The sequence below is a fragment of the Rhinolophus sinicus genome, linkage group LG18, assembly GCF_036562045.2.
Source record: "Rhinolophus sinicus isolate RSC01 linkage group LG18, ASM3656204v1, whole genome shotgun sequence".
Lineage (NCBI taxonomy): Eukaryota > Metazoa > Chordata > Mammalia > Chiroptera > Rhinolophidae > Rhinolophus > Rhinolophus sinicus.
In genome coordinates, this window is record NC_133767.1 from 4,161,016 (window position 1) to 4,187,218 (window position 26,203).

Here is a 26,203-nt window from a genome sequence, read left to right on the forward strand (position 1 = left end):
CCTCTGGAGGTTTGGAGGACAACGTATGGGACACAGCATCGCTTTGCCCAAAATTCAGCACCTGCTGGGCTGCAGAGGCGAGCGCCGGCCCCCACCTCTCTCAGGAGTGTTTCCTGGACACTCACCTCGGCCGGAAGCAGCGTGTAAGAGTAGAACTGCTTCATTTTGGTCACCAGATCGTCCGTGGAGAACGTCACGTACTCCACAAACTTCCTGTTCAGCAGAAACCAATCCGAGCCGCCATCCACGGCAATGCCCTCGGGGATCCGCCTGTCCCCCAGGCGCCACATGTGGGCGTCACACTCCAGGAAGAGCCGGTCCAGGCCCTGCTTCCGGATGAACCTGAACGAGACAAAGAGGCCTTTAGCCCAAAGGTGCCCTGAAAGAGGGAGCTCCGCCCAGAGGCCAAGTGACAGGGCACAGTCACGGCAATCAAAGCATTTCTTGCGCTCCTACTATGTGCCAGGTACGTAGCCAGGGGCTCTGCGCGTAGTCTGTCACCTGGTCGTCACAGGTGAGGCAGGCCACTCTGTCCTCCGAGGCAGGTACTATCATTACACCCATTTTACAGGTGGGGACCCTGAACCTTAGAATGCTGCCCACTGCACACTCGGATACAAAAGACAAAAAACAAAAAAAAAATACAACACCCAAGTTACGATACAGGCAGGCAAGCGCCTTTTGATTCACACCCGAAGTACAAAATTATAAAATATTTTTTAAAACACCAAATTTATGATAATTATGTGTGTTTCTTTCTTAACACGTGAAATAATGAGATCCGTGGCAGGTCTAATAGCCACTGTAATTGTGAAGAAGCGGTGAGCATAAATGATATTTAGAGGTATGTTCATGAATTATAATGTGATAGGAAAATATGTGATTCCTGCTAGCGGCTCCTGCTGGCACGACTATGGTTTCTTCCCTACGTTTAGCTAGATTTCAGGGAGAGCTCAGTGAAAATAAAGATCCTTCTCTTCCCATTCAAAGCCACGGCCCCGTGAATTCTGTCCACGAAGCCCAGATGGATAACCCCTGCCCTAGAGTGTGGATATGGATATACACATACGGAATTGCGTAAGGCGGGCTGCAGAGCTGGCACTTCCTCTTGTGTGGAGGCTGAAATCAGAGGTCAACGGGCTGGTGAAATGGCTGTGCTGGGAGGCCGGACAGAGCTAGAGCCCAGCCTTCCGGCCCAAACAGCGCCTCTGCAGTGAGCATTAGTTGCACACCTACTGTGTGTCGGGTGCGGGGCAAGGAGGACTAAGGATGACCCCTGCTCCTCAGGAGCGAGCTGCCTGGATGGGAGCTTAGTCTGGCGGTCTCCCGACTCAGGGACCCTGCTGTTCCTCCAGCTCACACAACGTACCATCAAGCATTTGAAAGTACACAGTCCAATGGCACAGAGTTCCTCCGCGAGGCTGTGCAACCACCGCCTCAAAATACTTCATGACCCAAAGGAGACCCCATCCCCATTGCCCGGTCCCTCTTCTGCCAGCCCCTGGCAACCTCTCAACTGCTTTCTGTGTCTACGGAAACCAATCAGAAGCCTCGGGTATCCCACACCCTGGTTTTGTTCCTTCCCTAACACACCTTTCCATGTTCAGAATCCAAGCTTGGTCTTGTATGGCCAAAGCGGTTAGGGATCTCTTTGTGGGAAAAACCTGGTGAAGGTTTTTCATCACACTCATCCTATCTCCCCCCACACACAAAACGCAGCTCTAACTGGATCACTAAAAGGAGTCCTGAGTTTAGGAAAATTAAATCCCATCTTGACTTTGGCTGGTGCTAATTATACAATAATGTCCAGTCCAGTCAGTGCATTTAGCCATGCCTAACACTTTACATTTCAGATAATTTATATCAAAACTTACATGGGATCCAAGACTAACTGAGAAAGAGAAGGAAAAGCAACACAAGTGCAAGGACTTGCAAATGTTTCTTTCCATGGACCAGTTTTTTAATTTCATGTTCCATTATATGGGATAATAGCATCGTCTTGCAATTTTAATGTGATGTCCCAGACCGTAATATCTAAATACAATATTTATGCAGTAATCTCCACAATGAAATATTCATGGGGTGGGGAGATTGGTGGCTGTATTTACTGCATTCCAAAGCTGATAAGCTGCAAATGCGTGCTTTGGTTAATTGTGAGTAAAAATAGAGACAACCGATTCCCAAGGTCTCAGGAAAGTTCCTGGGTTGAGAGGGGCTATTGGCACGGAACTGGGTCTGGACTGGGAAAAGGTGGCACAGCCCAGACTTTGAGTGTCTGGCGGGTGAAAGGAATCAGCTGCTTGGGGAGTGATTTGCTCTTTCATCTGTTCTGAGCATTTGCCATGAATTGAAAAGGTAAAGGTTGGGAATCGAGGCAAGTCAGGAACCCCCTGGGTGTGCCTTTTCCCACGTGCGGGCTCCTCAGTAAAGGGTGCCTGGCTCTCTCAGCTGAGGGAAGGAGGGAGGGCAGACTGATTTGCAGCAATGGGCCCAGACACAGGAGGTGACCAATGCCACTCTCCTCCCTTCTGTTTCACTTCCTGTTGACTTGGTTACCTGGGGCAACTGGGTGGGTCAATAGATGGAACCACAAAAGAACAGACAGCAAAGGATCTGGTTTCGAGTCCTCCCTCTGCTTTCACAGACTGTGAGACATGGGCGGGCTTAACCTCTCTGCACGCCAGCTTCCTCATCTGTCAGATGACCCCTGGGACACCTGCCTGATACCTCCCAAATCAGCTGTCAAAGAGCGATGGATGATGTCTCCAAAGATCCCTGCACAGGGTTTGGTGCACAGTCCCAAGCAAGGGCCTGGCCCAACCATCAGCAACTTCTTACATGGTGATAACATCTCACACACCCCTGGTCAGTCTCTCATGCTTTATTTTCTCCACAGCGTTTTAAACTTTCAACGTCATATATAAGGTATTTATTTTGTTCATTGTCTATTTCTCCTGAGCCCAGAGGGGTCAGACATATGTGTCTGTTTTTGTTCACTGCTGTAACCTTAATTCCTAGAATAGTGCCTAGCACACAGCCGGTGCTCAATAAATATTTACAGAGTGAATACATAAAGAGAAGAATAGCAGCCATGCCTGTCAGGTAACCAGGAAGTAGCAGCTGTTAGCTAACCAGGTATCTGATTCTTCCAACACACATTTGACAGATGAAGGAACTGAGGCACAGGAGTGTTAGGTAAATTTCCCAAAGTCACACAGCTAGCAGTCCTTGAACCCAGGTCTGGATGAAACCAATGCAAGCTCTTAAGCGCTCTGCCATTCTTCACCTGTCCCGATTCGCCAGGTCCCTCCAAAAGGATCCAAACAAAGGATCCGAGAACATCTATTGCCCCAAAGAGACACTGTGCAGAAATGACAGAACCCAAAGGGCTCACTGATGCTCTTGGAAGACCTCACAAGGGCTTCTGTCTTCACAACAGGCTGCCCAAGGGCAAACCTGGCATCGCTGGCTTTCAGGTTTATCTCTTGGGACGCACCTTTCAGGGATGGGTGGTGCGTCTTTCTGAGACTTCTCCACGGACCCAGAATGGAACAAAGTTGCAGCTCAACAGAATTCTACCAAGAGGTCATGGGGACCAAGTCCACTCAGCTGAGAGCAAAGGAAATCAATAGGAGGTGGGGAGGGGACCTGGCTGTCGCCTATGGGAAAAGAGTTCAGTTATGAAAACATCAGGGGCCTTTGGGAAGGATCTCAGAAAAGGCAGACCGGGAAGAAGTCTCTCAATTCAATCCAGTGAACTCCCTGGTGACAATCTCGGTGTAGCCATCGAGTGTGAAATTATTCCAGGACTGTCTTGTCCTGTAATGAGTTCTAAAAGGAAGAACTCTGGCCCTCAGATTGAACAGCATGTTTGAACAAGAAGGAATGTGAGCAATCAGCTGATAGAACTAATTCTACAGATTCACACACACATACACACACCCCCCCCAGAGGGATGTGTGATCGTAAGTCGTCCAAAGTCACAGGGCCTAGAAAAAATAAAAATCTCCCCTTCTTCTCTTTTCCTGCTCAGTGACCTGTCACTGAACCCATGTCACTCCTTTAGCGTTAAGTACAACCTAAGCATTTTAGTTAAAAAATGAAGTCACGGAACAAAGTATGAAAACCCCAGTGTGTGAAGCCAGCCGGCTGTGGGAACGGCTCCCACGTGACAGACCTCTGAGGCAGGGGCCCGGCTGTGGACTCTGGAGCCAGACTACCCGATTCAGGTCTTGGGTCGGCACTAACCTTGGGCTGCCTGAGCCTGTGACGGCTCCGTTTCTCCCGTGGAAAACGGTGATTGTAATAAAAGCTGCCTCCCAGAGCCGGTGTGAAGGTTTAAATGAGATGATATATGGCGGAGGGCTTAGCCAAGTGCTCAGACACTAAGCATTCCATAAAGGGTCGCCAAGATACTAAATGTCGTTCCTTTATCAAGCTGGAAAATTTAAATTTCGACCCCTCTTCTTCTCTCTCCTGTGACGTGGGAGACAGGTGTGTTATGTACGTATAGGCCACCTCCAGAACTAAGGAGAGACGCTTTACGTCCTGAAAAGCGACGCTATTTCAGTACCAAGGACAGAAGCCCAAAGCCCCCATGATGAACCCTATCTCCTGCTGTTATTCCAGTTAAGCAATACCCGTGGCTGTGGTGGCAGAGGTGACAAGTGTCATGGGCATCCTTCCAGCTCCCTCTGAGTCCTATGAATACAAAACCTCCCATCTGCCCCGGCCACGAGCCACTGAGGATTCCCGGTGCAGCAGCTCCACAGGGGCCCTGCTGGCCATTTGTCACAGGCCCAGGGTGGTGGGATGTGTCCCTTCCTGACCTGGGCTGGACTCAGCTGTCATGTCTCCACTGTGCAGCAGCTGGGAGAACAAGGGGGATGGGGGGGTGGGGTTCCTCACTCAGGACGTTCAATACTCCAGGTCTATGCGCTGGGATGTGGTTGGGAATAAGATGGACGTCACCCTCCCCTTCTCTCTCTTCTAGGAAGACAGACAGACAGACAGACAGACAGACACACACACACACACACACACACACACACACACACACACACACCAGAAATAACCACCTCTACCATTTACTGAGCACTCGCTACTTTCTAGGCCCTGCTCCTCACACGCAATATATATTCTCTCATTTAGTCTCCACCACAACCCTGTGAGTTCACTTTACAAATGAAGGAATAGAAACACGAAGCAGTAGAGTGATTTTCCAAAGGCCACACAGCTGGTTAGTGGCACGGCTGGGATTCGCATCTTAACTGTCAGGCCCTGGATTCCGCTTTCTTAGCCACAGGGCTGTCACACGGCTCTAATAAATAAATAAAGAAGTAGACACAAAGCGCTACGAGACACATTAATATGTAATTAGGTGTTTGTGGTTAAGTGCTACACAGACTAACTCAGAGTGAGTGCAATGACAGAAAATAAAGAGGCAGGGACTTAATTAGTGAAGACTGTTAGGGAAAGCTTTGCTGAGGAGGTGGCATTTATGCTCGATGAGAAGGAATCAGTCATCTGGAGGGTTGTGGGGAAGAGTCCCATAAGCTTTATGAGACACAGTGTGTGCAACAGCCCACATGCACTGAAAAGAGGCTGAGGCTACAGGGAAACCCCAGCTTCACCAGCTCACTCAGGAGGAGACCAGCCGCAGACGGGCGGAAGGAACCGTAAGCACATGAGGCCTGCACGAAGTGGAAACGCCACAGGCCACTCAGAGAATCAGTGCAGAGGCCAGGGGTGCAGACTCCGGAGCCAGACTGTCCGGGTTCTGCTCTGTTTCCCCACTTACAAAGCTGTGTGTTGATGAATCTCTCTAGCCTCAGTGTCCCCCTCTGGAAAATGGGCATGATGGGTTGTCATGAGAACTGCAAGAATCAGCCTCAGTAAGGCAGTTAGGACAGCCTCTGGCACACAGTAAACCCTCCAGGTGTGACTATCATTCCACGCCCTGTGCAAAGGAAGCTGACTTAGATTTTACGTTCCAGGATGGAAGGAAAACAAGCCTGAGCAGAAATGCAGAGTCCAGGGCCCAAATCCTGCATCCTAGAGTCCCCCAGCTGGTGGCCCACGCACTTCACAACACTCAGGGCCCGAAGCAGCTTGCATCCTCCCAGAATCTAAAGGTCCGCTGAGGGGCTAGTGGGTTTTCCACATTTCACATGTTTTTAAAAACAGTGTTTACTGCCTTTTATTCTGATTGTAAAAGTAATGCATACGCTTCGTAGAATGCTTGGAACACAAGAAGAAATCAAAGAAGGGAATAAAAACCATACTCTGACTCTCAGACATGATGCTGTGAGCATATTTTCCTTCTGGTCTTTTGTCTAAAGTCAATGTGTATTGGTTGGAAAAAAAGAAAAGTTCCAGAGTAGCCCTCAGAACCCACGCAGACGCCAAGAGAGGGCATGCACCAGGCACACACCACTGGGTGGGCCCCTGCACGATGCCAAGCGCTTGTTGGCATGGCTGCCATAATTAATAAAGTGAACATGCAAATAGTGATAAACCCACCTCTTGGGTGTCAGAAGAACTAAAGGGAAAGGCAACTGCTTTCCCCATTAGAGATGCGATATTAATTATCTCCTCACATCAGTCAGGGTGAGGAGACAGCTGGGGAGAGAGCCCTGCTCCTGATAAGCTAGTTGGCACCGAACGGCCTCCTGAAAGCAGATTTGCTTGGAGGAAGTTCCTGGCCAGGCTCTTGAAGGAGCTGCCAACTTCTAGCTACACTGTTGCCTGTTTATACATCAAGGGAGGTTTGGGTCTGAAGATTAGTTCAGTATCAGAGATAAGAGGCGGCCAAAGGTGCTTAGCTGTTTTTCTGGCACCCAAATGGAGAGTGCCACCTGTAGCGGGTGGGGCGGGGAGGGGGGCAGGACCCAGACCTGGGAACAGGAAGAAACTTGCAATGTCACTTCTGACCTGGGGGCTGGGACCTGTCCTAGCTTCCTTCCTTTCCATCTAGCCTTCTTACATTTGAAATGCTAGTCATTTCCCTACGAGTTGCAGAATATGTTTCTAAAATGTTAATCCTTTGTATACCATCTTCAAGATTTGTCTCCATAATTATCGCCAGTGCCACCACCACCACCATCACCACTGTCATCAACTTCATATGCACAGCTAACCGTTCCAAGAGCTTATCCATATAGTCACTTATTTCATTCTTACAACTCTGTGAGGTTGGTCATCATGCCCATTTTACAGATGAGAAAACTGACACCCATCTTACAGATGAGAAAACTGACACACAGCACACAGGGGTTGATGTAACTTAGCCAAGGTCACACACCTAGCGAGGGCTTAGCCTGTGAGCTCTGCATTCAGTAGCCAGTGCCTGGATTCTTAACTGCTATGCTACGTGCTTTCTGTGGCATCCATACGAGAATTCCCTTAATATTTTTCTCGAAACCACTTTAAATAGCTTCAACTGTTTTTTTTCCTAAACGTAGTCTTATTCTAAGCATAACATCCATGAAGTCATTGGCTAGATGGGCTAATCTGATAAATTTTTGTTGGTACACGTATGATGAATACCCACCTTTCCCAGAGTGCACATGTATGAACTCCCCAGAATAATCTTACACAAACTGGTAAATCATAAGCACACTTTGGGAAAGGCTGACCTGAGAACGTTGGGGAAGGGGCTGACTTCCCTCCCCCACTCATTAAAAAAAATGATTCTCCTTTAAGGCTTGAGAATATTGTTCTTTTATCTTCACCCCAAGAACTTAAAACTACGGGTCCTCTCAGATGGAGTCGCTGATCCTGGGGTGATAAAAGCACATGGCCTTAAAAGTCAGACGAACTGGTTCCCACCCCAGCTGTGGGACCTTGAGCACCTTAAAGCGACTCTCCAAGCCTCAGTTGTACTCATCTCTAAACTGGGCTAACACCTGCCAAATGAGGCTGGAATGACACAAAGCGCCTGGCTCGGGGCCTCCCTGTGGTCAGTGAGGACACTCCGTCACCCCAATCCTGACTTCACTGCCGGATTCGATAAAGATGAGAAAACGGGCGCATGGCGAGTCCAAGTCCTTTGTCCTGTAGCAGAGCTGGCTGTGCTCCAGCGCTCACGCTCTCACCACTCACGACACCACAGGGTCCCAGGGTTACGCCTCAGTCCCAGGGCTAAGCACCGGGTCCCTGGTGACCCTGAATTAGGTGGAGAACTTGATCAACCCAGGCAGGAAAAGTCCCAGAGCAGACGGAAACGACTTTTCCTTCCCGTCTCCCTGTGAGGGGCCCGTCCCCACACCCTGAGACTGGACCAGGCTGCAGAGATTCGGGAAACCTGTCTGATGCTCCCTGATAACGACCGCGTCCTCCGGCTGCGAGGGGACCTGGGGCTCTGCCCCTGCTCGCCCTGCGGAGCCTGTCTGGGAAATGTACCTGTGCCTCCCACCTTCAGTGGATCCAGTCACTGTATTCGGGTGGAAAGCAAGAAGAAACAGTGAACACAACACTCCCCTTCCTTTCATTACAGGACCCGTCAGGACCAATTTGGCAGCTATTAAAACACTAGTTGGCCTTCATGCCATCTCTTCGCAGCGGGAGCTGGGAGTCCAAATGGTGGCCAACGGCATGGGCCTGGGGACGGAAGGTAAACTCTGCCATTAGAAACCACGTGGCAGTACAAACGGAGGCACCCTGGGGCCTACTTTGTCCCTCACTGGTTGCCTGTGTCCCTTCCCATCCCTGTCTTTGAAGCTCCGGCCACACGGCCTTTTACAAGGGCTGGTCCAGGAGCACAGAGCATCAGAATGGGAAGGGACCCTGGAGACCAATGCGTTCATCCCCTTTGTTTTCCAAAGGGAGAAAATGGAGCCCAGAGAAGCAGAGCAGCTGCCTGGAAGCCACACAGCGTCCTGGAGGAAAGCGGGACCAGAGCACAGAGAGGCATCGCCAGGCAGGGATCCTGGGCTTGGGCTCTGGGGACACCCTGCCCACTGTGTGGGCTTCAGTAAGCACGTTCTCTCCCCTCTCGGACGCTCAGTGTCCTTACCTGTAAACGGAGACTACTAAGTTGGGAAGGGTCCCCATCTGGAGCCAGAAAATGAAACTGATACAAAGGAAACTAGAACTAACACAAGGGAAATTCAAGGGTGAAGGGGGTCCGAAAGTACAAACTTCCAGTTGTAAAATAAATAAGTCCTGGGGGTGTCATGCATGGTGCCCAGAGAGTAAATCTTACAAGTTCTCATCACACAAGGAAACCTGTAACTATGAGGTGGATGGATCATTGTGCAATATACCGGGGGCGCCAAAAAAGGGACACATTTTAAGAGACGTTATCTATGTGTGACTTTTCGAAGTTGAGGTGAATTATGGGAACAACGTGCAGTGTGGTGTTCGCTCAAAAGATGGTGTTAATCAAACGAACACTCGTGTCGTTCATTGTATAATATTACAATTTTAATACAGTCTTTCTCCTTTCTTAAAATACATTTGTTTTGGCACCCTCTGTATACAGATATCGGTACACCTGAAACTAATATAATGTATGTCAATTATATCTCAATTTAAAAAGGGTTCCCACCAGGGAATTACTTGGCTATTTAATGTGATGTGTTTATTTTACTTTAACCCTGTCCAGGAATAAAACAATAAAAAAATTAAACATACACCTCTCCGCTCCCCCCTCCAAAAGCAGTAACAGAGTCAGGGCTTAATGAGGTCGTTTGAGCTTCTTGATTCAGCCATATCTGAAGTCAGATACTGAGAGGTGAGGTGCATTCTCCAATTGCTTCCTTTACCCCCTCAGGTAGTTTGGGGGTAAACTGTCATCTCCCACCAAAAGCCCCCTTTCTAACGCGCCGCCAGTGCAGACACCGGAGCTGAGCCACGCCCAGCTTCGCACGCGTGGGGCAGACAACGGGAGGCGGGCAGAGGTGAGGCCTGTGTGTGCAACATGGGTGAGAGCGCAGCTAAGCCAGAGGCGCGACTGGCAGATGCTGGCTGACTTTACTAGTAAATTAACGCTCAATTACTGCCCTGGATCCGTCTGAGTGAGAGAACACCAGCTGAGGACTCACGTGTGTGCTGGAAGCTGTGAGCTGTTCTGTCCAGAGAAGCCCTGGGTTTTAGGGCTTTAGAGGGAGCTGCGAGCCACACCTCCTTAGCCTGCGCCGCTATCCTGTCCCAGGCCATCGGGGCACCACCGTCAACCACAGATGCTCCTCAGCTACACAGGAAGGACTCACACCCCCAGAGGGACGGCTCCGGCCCATACACCAGATTCCTTTCTGTCACCAGCCATATCTCAGTCCTGTGCGTGTCACAGCAATGCCAGCAGCGGCATCACCACCACCACGACAGGGCATTTACTATACATCAAATGTCTTTCAGGCATCATCTCATTTAGTCTTCCCAGCAACCCCATGAGTGTAGGTCTATTAATATTTGCATCGTACAGAGAAGGGGAAAGGCTCAGAGAGGTTCAGTCACCTGTCCAGTGCAACACAGCAGGACCCAGTGGAGCAGGCCTCCAGCCCAGGAGGTATAACCACAAAGCCCATGATTTTAACCATTGTGCTATCCCCAGTTCCTAGCGCAGTGCCTGTAACTAGTGGCCAGAGAATCAATCCTGACTCAGTGGAAACAATAGTAGGGTGGATGGAACTCAGACACTTCTATCAACTTACCATGGGCTCCGTGCATGCGACTTTGTTTGCATAAAAAAACATGCAAGACCAGGTTACCTAGAGGGGAAGAGGGGTCTTCATTCTGTACCTAAGGGTGGGGACATGACTATGTGAGCCAGTTTTGACAACCGACCACCTCCATTGAATCTTGTTCAGCTCTATCTACCTCACTCCTGTGGGCTTTGGGGACAGAGACCTGGGTTCAAATTCTGGCACTTTCCAGCTGTGTGACCTTAGGAAACTCATTTAGGCTCCCAAAGACCTCCCTTTCTTTTCCTGACAAATGGGGATAATACTTCTTGTTCTTTTCATTGAGTGTCTCTGTAAGAATGAAGCCGGATCCTGCATGAAAAGGGCCTAGCGGGGAGAGCACAACACACAACGGCTATAATTCTTTTCCATCCACCGAGGCCTCTCCACCCTTAGTGGCTGGAACGTACTATACTGAGCTGTACTCATGTGTGGAGCATTGTCAAGTCTTGGCTCCTTTTAAACGGAAAGAACGCAGTCGCCGCACACAGTGGCTGGACAGCTGGATGAAATCAGAGTTAAAATGCTGGCAAACGATAGCACACAAGGACCCCGGGGTTACCTCTCAAAAGCTCAGGAAGTGGAGCCCACCACTTCGTTTGTCCCTGCCCTGCTGTGGCTAACTGGGGCAAGGGAGTCACGGAGCCAGCCGAAACCACACACCTGTCAGCAGTGGCAGAGAGCCCCGAAGGCAGGGTAGTTGAGTTCAACTCCATGCTGACACGAGACTCGTTTCTACTAGGAAGTAAATTCCAGGAGTGAGGATTTTGTCCTGGTCACTGCTACACGGATGCCTGGCATGTGCTTGGCACTCGGCAAATGTTTGCTGAGTGACTGTCTGACCAGATGATTGATCTGGGAACATCACTTAAACTATGGGCCTCAGTCTTCCCACCAATAAAATGGGAATCAACAATGGCTGCCCTCCTTACCTCGAAGGGTTGCCGTAACGAGATCATGGACTCACAAAAATGCTTGGGCGAAAGCTGTAAGAGGCTACGTGTATGACATGATGGGAAGCATTGTGTATTTCCCCTGCCCTTGGCCGACAGGAAGGACCCCTCCAGGTCCTGCAGGGAAGGTGCGAGGTCCACCCGCACCTGACTTTCTCTCATCCTCAACTTTTTTTCTGGCTGCACCAAACCAGCTCAGGAGGAAGCCCCCAAGTGATCGCTCAGACCTTCATTTCCAGTTTGCACAAAGGTAGGAGGAAAATGCATTTATTACCTTGCATTGTCCCGGCCGTGTGACTTCAAGAAATTCATATCTCGGTAGCGGGAGAGAAACGCCACCAGCTGCTCATTTGTCCTGTGGAAACAGACAAGAGGAGGGTCAGGGTCCTCCAGAGACCGTGGAGAACTGAGTTTTGGCTTCCTTCGTTGTCACAGAAAACAGGATCCCTCCTTCTTTCACACGACACAGGCTGATAAGGCATATTCTTTCATGAGTCACCATCACTGGGCTTCCCACGCTGTATTAAAATGGACTGTTTGTATTTGTCTCCTATCTACTCCACATACTGTGAACTCCTTGAGGATAAGCATAGTATCTTATTTGTTGTTTTGGAATCTCCAATGCCCAGCACTGGGCTTGGCAAATAGTTAAGTCATCAGTGAGGAGCTCAATACCAGATACATAGCAACCCCAGGGCCTTTGCACTTGCTGTGCCTGGGAAATTCTGCCTTGCATCTTCCCATTACTAGCTTGCTCTTGTTAGCCAGGTCCCTTTGCAAATGTCATCTCATCAGAGAGACCTTTTGTGGCCACCCAACCTAAAGTAGCACCTGTAACCCCCTCTACACCTTTATCATATCATTCTCTTTACTTCACTGTCTTACCACCATCGGAAAGCATGAAATTTGCTTACGTTAGGATGTACGTTCCATGAGGACAGAACCTAGTCAGACTTGCTCATCACTGGGACTTAGTTGGAGCTACATTAACGTTTGTTGGATGAATGAATGAACAGCAAGTCCTCGATGACTACTGGGCAGCTGATTTGAGAGAGCTTTAAAAAAAGATGAAGTGCAACACAAATGGATGACATCGTTCCCAGCATTGTTATCCCAAATTTATCGCCATCAATCTCGGCACCAGCAGTGTAGTCACAGCTAATCAGCTTGTGCATACAGCTGTGACAGTATTTTAAAAGGCAGTCACGTGGGTCTCCATCTGCCAGAAATGCGGTCGCCTCTTCCGCTGCATAAACCCAAACAGGTAAACGGTGCTGAAGTGACAGCTCCTTTATCATCAGGCCTCTCTGCTCAGTGATTTTCATTTAGAAGGAAAGGGTTAACCATTGTTTCAAATTGGGAGAAACGTGAAGGCAGTGGAAAGAAAGGACATCTCTGGGAATGGAAGGGAAGCTAGACCTTTGGGACACAGGTGGGTATCTCAGGAAGGTGATGCCTGGGCTCCAGAAGCAGAAAGGTCTGGAGACAGGTCCCAGACCCACTCCTGATCCAGCTGTGCATGGCCACGGGTAAGTCACGTGACCTTCTCTGCCCTCACCTGGCTGCCCAGCAGACAGCATGCTCTCCGTGCATATGTTGTGAATGGATAACCAGGTGGATTTAAGGGCATACAGTAGGTACACAATAAATGCAAGCTGCTCTACACTTTGTCTCCCACCATCTGGTCTGAGCCGCCCCCACCCCTCCCCCCCCTTAATTTCCTTGCAGTCTCTCCACGCCACATCCCTGTTCTGGGATTGGATGACTCACGTTGATCAACTCATGATTCCAACAGAAGGGGCCACAAAACAGGTAAGAGATGCGGCAGTGGAAACGAGCGAGCTCTGCCATTGTCCCACCCCGTTACTGAAACAAACACCAGTTAAAAACCAGCCGTTATAGCAGCGGCAGACTCCAGGACACACCTGGGTGTCTGCAGGGAGCTAAATCCCGCACACGCTTAGCAGAAAGCTAAGCCCTGCAGGTGGGCACAGAGGTGAATCCTGGGGACGCAAAGGCTCGCCCCACGTGTCTGCACAAGGGTGCATCGTGGCGTGGACAAAACCCGCTGGCAAGGGAAAGCCCACGCGTGCCCCATGCCGCGTTCCGGTCGCTTGTGGGCAGAGGGCCTCCTGAAGTCTCCGAGAGGGGTGGTAACTAAATCCGCCTATAAAAAACGACAGCAAGCTCCGTGCAAACCATAACTGAGGCCCATTGCCTCTCCGCGTCCCAGCAGCTCCTGTCTACCAACCCGCTAGCTACTCTCGGCCACAGTTCATTATTGTGGTCCTGATGAATGGGGGGACAAGTTAACCTATGAATGGGACCCTGGCAGCGGGAATAATAAGCAGGGGCCTCTCAGTGGGAGGACGGGAGGGGCCGGGCTGGGGTTCCTGGGCCTCCTCTCACGAAGCCGCAGGCCTCCCAGGGTCAGCGGCTGCAGCTCCATTTGGCAACCCCAGAAACAGCCTTTCAGGGCCCCGGGCTGGGGCCATTTTCACATTAACCGCTTCACTAAGTCCCCATCTGACAGGGATGAATAGACATTTAGCGAATTTACTTAGCGATGCTTCCACATGAAATCCTCTCAAAAGACGACATCTTGCGGGAGGGAGGGAGGGCAGACAGGGAGGCGGGGGGCATGGATTCCAGGCCCAGAGCTTGTGGGCAAAGCCGCTTTTCAAAGTAGAGGGCTGAGTGTGGTTGGATGGACCCGTGAGGGGGGGACCCCTGCCACCCTCCTCTCCCTGAGGCCCCGGGGGCCCCCTCGCTCTCCCTCTTTGTAAAGGGCCTCCTCTGAATGCCTGTCGCCCCAGCCCTTCTCTGAGGGGAGACGGAATTCGGCTGGGGACCAGGTTTTCCTATTGTTGCTTTCAGACGCCTGTCGATAACTGCCTTACATAATATTTAGTTCTCTCCGGATAATTAACAGCTTGCGATCTGTTGACACGTTACCCAGTTCCAGGCCGGCTCTCTCTTCCCTCACACGCGTTTCTCACTCACTCTTTCTGGGGGAGCCATTTGCCAGGTGGCTCCCACAGCTCATCACTTGTGTCTGCCTCCCCACCCGTCGCCTTGCACCTTTCGCGGAATCAGAAGACATGTCTCTTCATCGATGCCAGTTCCTGATTCACGATGGGGACGCCGGCGCCCATCACAGCAGCCCCGGGAGCCCTGGGACTTCTTGGCTTTAATCAACGTGTTTGTTTGCCATCAATAAATATTAAAATAAGTGTATGGGAACCATATGGGAATACTGACTGGCATGAATACATAAACAAAGGCAAAAAGAAGCTCCACAGGCACTGCCGGAATGCCCGCCATGCCCTAGCCCCTGGGGCGAACGTGTGCTACATTTCCTTGCCTTTAGCAGTCGCAAAGGTGACACAAAACCTGAGTTTCATTCCCATTTTACAGGTGAGCAGCTAAGACTCAGAGAAGGGGCCCACGGAGGGAAGAATCGTGATGAGAACCTGTTTCGAAAGGTCAAGACTCATGCTTTTGACGACCGGACGGATTCTGCCGATGAATGCATGAATGAATGAATGAATGAGGGAGTGAATGAAGGAATTCCCCGACTCCGGTGCTCTCGTGCCTCCCTGTTCAGAGTCTGGTCTTCGCACCCAGAGAATCAGTCCTGACCTATCTCAGCACCCCCCCCCCCCCTCCAGACCTACTGAATGAAAAATCTGCTTTTGAACATGATTCCCAGGTGCCTTTTTCAAGTTTAAAAGGCGCTACCTTCAGTCAAGCATGGATATCGGTAGTTAATTCTCTTCCCCTTTCCGTCTTCATCTTCTCCCCGTGGTCTCTTCCTGAAAGCTCAGACTTGGAGCAGGTTACTTTCATCTCCACAAGCCTCAGGTGCTGGGAGTATTAAATAAAATAATGCGTGTGAGTCCTGTGTCGGTGCACCTGGCGTACAGTAAGCCTTTGATAAATGTCACCTGTTGTTTAATGGTGTTATTATTGCCTTCTTGAACACCGGAAGCTTAAGACATTTGGAACTGGGGACAGCAGTATGAAGACCCAACCTGATTTGAACTTGGAAGGCTTTCTGTGCATGACAACAACGGAATGTCCTGAGAACATGGATTGGAAATGTCCCCTAGAATGGACTTGTCCCTGCTTTCCCAGCAGGTGTCAGAGTTAGGAACGGGCCCCCAGAGGGCCACGGCACCATCATTGTGTGTCTAACATGCGACATGGCTCTGGGCACGAAGACACACAGGCGGGAAGGGCACAACTCAGCTCTCTAGATGCCCGGGAGCCCGGTCACAGCCACGCCTGTCTGCTGGCAGCCAGAAGGGGCTGGCGCCTGTTCAGTCTCCACTAGGAAAAAGCCCAACACAGAGCCAATGTCACTTGTCTGGGCCCCTCCTGCCCGCTACACATGGGCCTCACATCTCCTTCTCTGACACGAGAGGCTGAGAAGAGCCTGCCGGGGGTGGGTGCTCGCGACTTACGGTGAGGCTGACGGCGGCTCAGGCAAAAGTTAGGCACAGACGTTTTGTGGATGTCAGATTCAGGATTTCAGACGGCTGAGGCTGCCAGTAAACAGACCCCAGACGGCCAGGGTTAGTCCCCCTGGATGTAGTGGGCAGGCCGTCTGTGGCGCAAAACTGCGCACGACAGGTGGGGAACGGAGGACCGTGGGAGTGGGCAAGCGGTGGCGGGGGGGGGGGGTCGAGGAGGCACCTCCGACCTGAGCTCAGCACACACCACGTTGCTATGTCCCCAGCTTCTTCCTCTAGGGTCTCAACTGCACAGTTGTCTCATATGCGTGTTCGATTCAAATACCACTTCAGCATCGCCCTCAGCAAGGACATTTGTGAAGCTGATGTATCTATTTTTTCCTCGGATTTTAAATTGTGGTAAAATAAACATCACATAAAATTTGCCATCTTGGGGCGGCCGGTGAGCTCCAATGGTTAGAGCGTGGTGCTCGTAACACTAGGGTTGCCAGTTCGATCCCCGCATTGGCCAGTGAGCTGCACCCTCCAAAACTAGATTGAAACAACTACTTGACTTGGAGCTGACGGGTCCTGGAAAAACACACTTAAAATAAATAAAAAGTTAAAAAAAAATTAGCCAATTTTTTTTTTGCTAATTTTCCTAAGGAATGAGTTTAGCCAATCCCCTAATGATGGGCATATAGGTTACTTCCTTCCCCACTCTTACAGATACTGCTCTCCTATGAGCATCCGTATATGTCTATCTTTCCGGATGCAGGTATGATAGATTGATGCAGGATTAAATCTCTGGGTATGGAACTGTTTATCCAAAGGGCACTTTTTAGTCCTCTCTGCTTTCAGAAAGACACACTCCATGGAATGAGGCCGCCCCAAGTTGATGGCATGGCTGGGGCTCACCCCACTGCATGGGAACCAAGTTAGCTGGCTACCAGCTGGGGAGGGAGAAGGAAATTGCAAAGGTGATCGTGTAGAGGATGTTTGGAGAGGCTGCGGGCTCCTGTGGCTGGCTGGCCAGGCCTGGGCAGGGGTCCTCTGGCTTCCCCACGGTACCAACAACCGGTGGGCCCCACATGAGCCTTCTGTCATGCGGCAAGGGGTGGGGGGGAACCCAGCCCCATCTTCTCCAGTGCCCGGGGCAGCGGCTCCAGCTGCGGCCACCTGTCTGCCAACAGCTCTGGGATTTCCTACCGAGACACCTTGGACAATACCTCTCGGGAGCCTGGCCAGAGTCATGAGATGAGCAGTTACTGGGTCTAATTCTGCTCTGTTGCTCCAGGACCTGATGCATAGTAGGTGCTCGGCAAATATTCGCTGGCCTCACGGGGGCAGCTGCCCCACGCGAGGAGCTCAGCCCAGGAAGGCAGACAACCATCACTCACTCACTCTCTCCCCATGCCTTTGCCCACCCCATTCCCTCGGCCTGGGACGCTCTGCCCTGCGTCTCTGCCCAGTGCGCTGCGGGAGCTGTGGCACGAGAACCTTTAACAATGCTGACTGCAGAACGCCCTCCCTTGGTCACCTAGAAAGTGCTAAGTGCACCTCCTTTCATCTCGCAGTAACCCTGAGAGCCAGTCGTAGTTCATACGTGAGTAACACAGGATTCAGAGAGATTGAACGGCTTGGCCAAAGTCTTAGGAGACACGGAGGGGACATCAGACCTTGGCCGTCCAGGTCCAGTCTGGGCCTTTTCGGTCCTGCTCGCCTTGCGATGAAGACGCTTCAGGTGTGTGTTGCATTTCTTTAGAAAGAGCCCAAGAACAAACAGGAATCCACAGCTGCCTTTGGAAGCCTCCTACTCCCTTCCAGGTTGCACAACAGGCGGTGACAGTGACAAAGCCTTCTGTCCCAGGTGTGCACCTCGCTGCTGTGTTTGTCTGACGTCTGAGCCCCAGCCACTTGGTTTCCATGTCATGAGTGGCCTTGGACCCATTTCCCACGCGGCTTCTCTCTTTCTGGGTGGGCGCAGGGACTGCTGTCACTCTGTCCTCCTCCCTCCGTGATATTTGCACCGTCCTGAAGTCGTCTTGTTACTGGGAACCCTCTCAGGAAGGCAAGACCCCAGAACGACCAGGAGAAAGGTCCACACCAAAAGCACTGCAGATGAGAGAAGGGTCAGCCCCAACCTGCATGTAGTCAGAGCTCACAGTGAGACCCACGTTTGCTAAGATACAGGGGGAACATGTAGGGAAAGAGCTAGACACCAGATGCATCCAGGACCCCATGGGCACAATTATAGTCACAAGTGGGCGCCCGAGGAAAAGGGAGCTGGGTTCAATGCCGCCCCCGCTTTCAGACTCTGCTCGAACCCGTCCTCTGGGAACACTTGTAGGATCTCTCTGAAGCATAAGTCTGATCATGTCTCCTCTTCTGCCTAATATCCTCAATGGCCCTCCATCACCCACAGGACAATGTCCTAATTCCCTCACCAGGCACGCGAGGTGGGGCCTGAGCTGGCCTTGCCTGACCAGTGTTCGGAATGACATGAAGTTTGCTGAACGTCGTGTGCTCTTTGTAACGCTTACGACTTCGCAAGCTGTTTGCCGTCTTGGGAAACGTGACCTGCCATTTCTCTGACAGCTCAGGTACCACGCACCTGGAACAGGTAGGTGGTTATGGTACCTGTCCTCAAGCAGCACACAGGACAGTGGGGAAAGGAGACTAACAGTCTTGTGATAAGTGGCGAAATACCAGATGGACTACAGTACAATTCATGCTGGAGACGCCAGGGGACAGTGCCCCCCTGCACACAGGCAGACAGCACACTCGAGCACCTTCTGCAGAATGAAACCCACGCACTTTTAATTGCATCCCTCTTTCTGTGGCTGGCACACAGAAGCAGCGTGACAGCACGTTCACTGCGTTTGCAGGAACTGGCAAACCATTTCTCAAAGTCTCAACGCTTTCACAGCGCACGTGTAGGACGCACATTTTTCATTTGAAACATACGTCAGCCATACTAAGAGGCCGTTTATCTGATGTTCCATCAGTGGGACTCTTCACGCGTCCGCCTTTTCTCCCGATGGTTGTAATGCAAAGGTAACTGCCAAGAACCCACGTCCAGAGGCCCAGCCCGATCCTAGAACACTGCCTGACTCATGAACGAAGAACTAAATGCCACTCAGCCTTGCGTGCGTGCATGCGTGCGTATGTGTGCGTGCGGTCTATTTGATTATATTTTAATTCCCTGAAATCTGGTTGCCCTCATATGCCATGAGACATCCCAAATGAGCACAACATTTGGTTAACCAAATTGTGCATCCCCTTACAACAAGTGATTACAGACAGTTATTTGATTTGGTTTTGGGGGGAGAAGGCGAAGCCTACTCTGGAGGATGGTGAAAGATTGAATCTTACAAAGTCAATGTGATTTAAGTGGGAAAAGCCAAAACCTGGCCACACAACAAGAGCTGTTTGCAGAGAGGTGTCTGTAGAAATTTCTCTTTTGATCTTGGATACTTTGCTGCTGTTTGATTTTGAGCAAAGTCCTCAAGTTCGCTGAGCCTTAGTTTTCTACTCTGCAAAATGGGGATAACAGTGGTTTCTGAGTTGCCTGTGTGTTCTGGGTATGGCGCACTCAGTGCCTGGCCCATAGTATGTGCTCAGTAAACGGAAGCCTCCTTCCCTCTCTCCCTCTTTTCCTTCCACAACTTTCTGAGCATTTCCTAAGTGCCAAAAACTGTGCTGAGTTTTGACTTTAGACACGAGTTTAGCTTTTTCAAGGCCTGGTATCACTTTGAACTGTACGGACTCATTACAACGGGGGTAACTTAAGGTCTGGTTTTATTTGACCACACACGAGCTCACGCATCCGGCTCCTGGGGTAAAGGGGACTCGTTTACAGGAATTCCCAAGGTATTTACTGAGCGGCAAAGCCTCAGTCCTACTCTCCTTGTGTTCCTGCATGACTGACAGTGTTTCTTAAGAAAAAATCATTTCACAAATGTCATCTGGGACTACTCTGAAGACTTGCTCACATTTAACTGTGCTGGGCAGATGCTGGTACAAGTTCATTTATCACCGATGAATCGTTTCTGTGCTAGGTCCTTGAATATATTGAAACGGTATGGAATGTCAGAGGATTGGATCGTAAAGTGTGAAACAGGATGTGTGCTCGGTGAGGGCGGGGTTCCTGTCTGTCTGTGCCTATCACGGTTCCCCATTCATTAATTCAGCAAATCCTCACGCTTACACCTACTATGTGCCAGGTACTATTCTAGACGTTGGAGAAACAGTGATGACGGAGACCAGGTCTCTGTGAGACTTGGTTCCTGGTGTCCGAGGCGTCCATTCTACATCCTGGATTAGCCTCACTCCTGTGTATCAAGAATTGGGGCCTAGTTATTGTACAACCCCAGCAGGGATCAAGAGAACAGCCATTCTGATCACTTCCTGTGACCTGGGGTTCAGAGGAGGAACCCCAGTTGAGAAAGGCTCGACTCGCTCATTGTCTGGCGCATACATAACAGGTGCTCAGTACACACAGGGACAAATGTTGAATGAAACGCCCAAGGCTGTGCCACGTCCTGCAAATGGAATTTCCCAACTCACACAGAACCCCTTTCACACCAAGGCAGCTACATGGGCGGGCCCATTTGCGATGGGCCCAAGCGAGGGGCAGCCAGCTGTCCCCTGTAGGGACAGCGCTCTGCGCATCAGGTGACCAGGCTGGAAGCTGGCCTCTCTCGCTTCCTTGCTGTGTGACCCTGCCAGTTACTTTACGCCTCTGAGCATGTTTCCTTATCTGAGTTGGGCAAGGGCTTGATGCGCTCACGCGTGTGAGAGGCTTAGCCCAGCACCTGGCACCTAGGAAGGGCTCGATGACCTCACTGCTCTTGCTACTTCCCTCTGAGGAAGGGACAAAGCTGGCTGGCTTCCCCGGGCAGGCCACGTTGCAACACAGTTATCAGGGGTTTCCCCAGGGGAAGTGGGAGCCCTTGGGACATCCATCGGAACCAATAACTGGAGAAGGCAGCCAAGACCAACCTCTCTGGTGGGTTCCCCAAAGCGCTGAGGTCGGCCAAGATTGCAAACCCACATAAAGAAGCTGAAATCCCTTTCTTTTCCTACTTTATCTTACTATTGCTGCCCTTCCTCCCTTAAGTAGTTAAACCATGGACATTAAAAAGTCACCAAAATACCCAGAAGAATTAAAAACAGTTGTTCCAACAAAAGACTGTACATGAATATTCATAGCAGCACTATTCAGAAGAGCCCCAAAGAGGAAATAATCCAAATATCCGCTAATGGGTGAGTGGATACACCAAACGTGGTCTATCTATACAATGGAATACTATTCAGCCATAAAATGGAATGAAACACTGATAACCTGCTACAACACGCGTGGACCTTGCAAACAAGATGCTAAGGGAAAGGAGCCAGTCACAAAGGACACACATCGTGGGATTCCTTTTATATGAAACATCCAGAGCACGTCAATCCACAGGGACCGAAGGCAGACTGGTCATCGCCAGAGGTGGGGAGAGGAAAGGGGGGCAGGGAGAGCAACTGTTTAACGGGGTTTCCTTCTGGGATGGTTAAAATGTCTGGCGCGAGACAGATGATGTTTGCACAACACTGTGAATGAGCCAAACGTCACTAATGATAAGTTTTACGTTATGTGTATTTCACCATAATAAAAGATTATTCCAGTTGAACCTTTAAATTTTAAACCAAAAAAAAAAAAAAAAAGCCATTGCAACACAGCTCCAAGGATGACCGTGCTTAGTATCATCGTACACATTTCCTATGTACACTTTCCACTTAATCCCCACAACCAGCCTGGAAGGATGGCAGACGAGCTCCATTTCACAGTGGAGCACACTGGGCTCGTCCGCGCTTGGGTGACGTGTCTGGTGACAGCAATGACGGTGACGAGGATAACCAGTGAGGGTAAGTCACGTGTCCCAGGACAGCTATTGATTCATTCTGCCTTCCTGACAACCTCAGGGACTGGGCACTGATATTCTCACCCATTTTGTGGACAAGGAAGTACAGGGCGCCAGGCTAGACACTCCACACACACACGCAACAGGAGCAGGAATTTGCACCCGGGCCACTCGACCTTGGAGTCCAAGGCCTCCACCACAGAGGTCCAGGGGACACGGGGCTTGGTCGTGGGAACTGGAGGGAAAGGGGACAGCTGAGGGCCTGCCTCCCAGCTCTTCCCACAAGACCACGGACAGACTGGGACATCTGCCTCACGACATCAAGGGCTTGCGTGGGATTCAGACCCTTCCCCAGACTGCGTGGAAGCCAGCATGTGGCCGGACGGATGTGACCTGCCAGCATCCCTCGGCCTGCTGGGCTCCCAGCCGGGGCTCCAGAGTATCCGCGTCTGCACCTCAGTTCGGCAGAGAAGGGGCTGAGCCAACTGTGGGGTTTACGAGAACCCACCACGGCTCGTTGTTCTTCTGGAACTGACTCTGGCTCTTTGGAACAGTTGCCACATGGTGGAAAAGATCGGAAAACGCCTCTAGCTGAAAGAAATCAGGAAAGACAAAACCTCTCCACTGATTCTCAACCCTGGAATAAGCCCAGAGATGCTTTAAATAATTGCAGAAGTGACAACCATGCAACGAAGTCTCAGCGAGCCTTCCGCTACTTGGGAATAAATGGCGACAGGCACTGCAGCCTCAGTCACGGCTGCGGCCGGGCCACGGGCCACTCATTTGCTCCTGGAGTCCTTACTTCAGGAAGGACTGACTGAGCTCCTGCTGTGTGCCAGGCGCTGTACCACGCACTAGAGACACAGTGCTAAACAAAACCCATGTCATCTCCACACTGTGGACCCATCGTCCATCTAGTGCATCTGTCACCCTGGGTCACCCTTACTGTCACCACTCACTGAGTACTTTCTCTGTGACTGGCAAGGCACCTCGCATGTCACAGCTGAATCCTCACAGCAAGGGACCAATAGGTAACTCTGATGGCTCTCACTTCACAGATGAGAAAACCAAGGCACCGACAGGATGACCCACTTGCCAAGGTTTCGTGGCCAGTAAGTGGGACATCTGGGCCTTGTGCTTGTGGGACAGCAGGAAGCTGGGCTCCGGCTGGGGCTTTGCCGAGTCCCCGAATGCACACATCTCACTGCTTGGCTACACATCCCCATGGCCTGAGCTCTGGAAAATCTGTGCCCAACGAAGGATGGACAGAAAGAATATTTCAGGGTCTAGCTCCAGAAAACCCAGGGCATGGAGACGAAGGATTTTGTGTGCTGCAGGAAGGCTCAACAGAGAGAAAACAACAGCAGTGAAACAACAGGGAGGGCGCAGCCCGGTGTAAAGTAATTACCTGAGCTGCAATGTACATGCCCATGAGGAGAAAATATTAGCTGTCGGATTTCCCCTCCTCCAGCAGCCTGGTACAGTTCTCTACCTTTTTCTTGTTTTCTTTTTTTTCCTTCACTTTTTCCCACTGCAAAGCAATGGATGAGGAGCGGAAACAATCTCATCATGGCACTTTCTAATAACATACTTTTCAAAGGTAACCTGCTGCTTTTAGGATAAACTTGGGATCCTGAACGTGGCTCTCAGGGTCCCCCATCCTCTGGGCCTGACGACCTCCCCAGCCTTATTCTGTTGGCTTGTCCCCTTGCCATACCCTGTCCACACAAGCCTCTCTTAACTTACTGCTTGGGCCATGTTCCCTCACACCTCAGGACCTTTGCACATGCAACCCCCTCTGGCTGGGACACTCAGCCCCCATTGTTTCAGTTCATTCCTCCACTTCTTTCAAGTCTCAGCTCCAAGCATTCCTGTAGGGAAGCTTTCTCTGACTCCCCAGAAGAGGTTATATGCATCTCTGTTTCCTGTATGATACGTATGTAAACTTCCTAACAGTGTCGTGAACATGTAATTATTTCACAGCCTAATCTGCGGGGGCAGAGATGCTAACTGTCCTATTGGTGGCTGTAACCCCCGATCCTAGCAAACAGCTGGCACATAGTAGTTTTCACATAAGCATGTGTTGGTTGACTGACTAATTGCACGAAAGAATGAATCAATCAGCAGTGAGGTGTTTAAGCTGATATTTCATTAGAAGGCATTCGGTGGAAAGTGGTCATCGCCCAGGCTAAAAATTTCTCTTTCTCTTCCGAAGTTGACAGTGCAACCTGCGGCAGCCTCCTGAGACAAATTACAGGAGGGGAGCCCAGGCACAGCTAGACAGAAAGAGGTGGGGACCCAGACACAAAGATCCGCCAGATTTACAGAAAGCACAACAGGAACACTTGCCCGGTCACTCTGGGACATCTCTGAGAATTAGCCGGCATTAGGGCATTAGTCAGCAACTCGCCTCGTTGGCCAACGAAAGATAAACGAGTCCCGTGCTCTCAGGGGGAAGCAGGAAGCTGGGGTGCGTCCTGAAATCAATGCATCTCGGGACTCAGTGTCATTAACCTTTTTGATTCTGATTGAGGAAGGTGGTGCAAGGTGAATTGCAGGGCGAACGAGAACCAGGTATTTCTGAAGGGTGTACACAGAGAAGGCTGGGTGGTAAGAACCGACAGTCTGCTCTGGATGACCTACTATGGAGAGCTGGACAGGCCTACAGCCATGGAGAGCCCTCTGTGAAGAAACTGCCTGTCCCCTCTTGGCTGGCCCTGGTCTGGTAATGCTGATGGGTGAGCCACCTTTCATGCGCTGCTTTCTAGCTCGAGTTCAGGACTGGGAAGCCATACAGGTCGGGGCGAAATAAAGTAAACGGAGGCTGTTGTTTTACATCGAGTTCAGGTACCCTGGACGGGATGGGGGTCTAAGTCCAGGGCAGCTTGCCCTAAAGGCCTTGGGAATCTCTACCCCACTCTTCCTCTATCCAGGGTCCTGAAATCATAACCACTCGAGCATCACAAGCTGGCACCTGGGTGACAGAATCATGGCATAACACAGGAAAGGCCACGCATGGGAAGATGGGTAGGTGGGGTGGGAGCTGAATTTGTAAGGGCTGAGATGTGCTCTGTGCAAGGCCATTATCTGAAATGTGGGAGATCTAGCAGAATGGTCTAACATAAGGGTATACAAACTATGGCCCTCCACTTGTTTTTATAAATAAAGCTTTATTGGAACACAATCATGCCCACCCGTGTACGTATTGTCTACGGTTGCCTACTGCCGCTGTGGCAGAACTGTGTCATTGTGACAGAGACCACAAGGCCTGCAAAACCTAAAATACTTACTATTGGGCCCTTTATAAACCAGTTTGCCAATTCCTGCCATTACCATGTTTCTTTCTTTTCGGTCATTCTTATACCTTCCTCACACCTTTATCCACGTCCAACTTATCAAAGCATCTTTCTGGCCCACCTTCCTCCTTCCACGCTGTATTTTTCCTTCGACACATTTCCACTTGATGTATTATTACCGCTTTCCTTATCTATTGTCCCTTTCCTTCGCCAGCATGGAGGAGAGCACAACAGTAGTATGTTTCCTTTACCGCTGTGTCCCAGCGCCCAGGACAGGGCCCGCGATACAGCAGGCACTCAAGGAACGTACTGAGTGACTGCAAAGACACTCACCCTTTGTATTACTGATTTGCTAACATTTTGATCACTATTCTTTAAAGGAAACTTCAGCTTCAGAATTTTGGGGTACGTTAGGTTTTTCCTTCCATGTGGTAACATGGATAAATATTGACATTTTCAAAACCTTGCCTGCGTAGCACTTTAAGTCACCTCGCACACCGCGAGTGGTCCGTGGGTCAGAGCCGGGAAGCCCTGGCTCGTGGTTAAGGACGCGGGTGGATTTAAGTCTGAGCTCCACCTCTCAGTAGGTGAGTGACTTTGGGTGAGTTCCCCATGTCCCTTCTGCCTTAAATGGGGGTGACGAAGGTCCCCTCTCACCAGGTGGCTGACAAATGAAATGAGACCGTGGAAACATGTGGCCCAGCAGCCAGCACACACTCAGGGCTGCACAACGGGGTGGAGACTCTCGGGGAGGGCCTGTCCTGTTAGATTGATTCATGACAAAGCACCTCCCCTGGAGACTGCAGCCCCCACTTAGGACCCTGCCTTAGGACCCCGCCACAGTGGCTGAACAGTTCCACTGTATCCTGGCAAAGCAATTTGGATTAATGGGATTATTTAGCTGTAGGT

At 50.6% G+C, this 26,203-nt stretch overlaps 1 protein-coding gene across 2 annotated transcripts in view; it reads right to left on the reverse strand.

Annotated features, from left to right (window-relative positions):
• Nucleotides 1-26,203, reverse strand: part of XYLT1 (xylosyltransferase 1) — a 335,332-nt gene that overhangs the window by 25,270 nt on the left and 283,859 nt on the right. For both annotated transcript variants that reach the window (XM_074322544.1, XM_074322543.1), the window contains exons 6-7: nt 11,913-11,993; nt 126-342 (exon numbers count right to left, since the gene is read on the reverse strand). In XM_074322544.1, the coding sequence (XP_074178645.1) occupies nt 126-342; nt 11,913-11,993 (298 nt within the window). The remainder of the gene's footprint in view (nt 1-125; nt 343-11,912; nt 11,994-26,203) is intronic.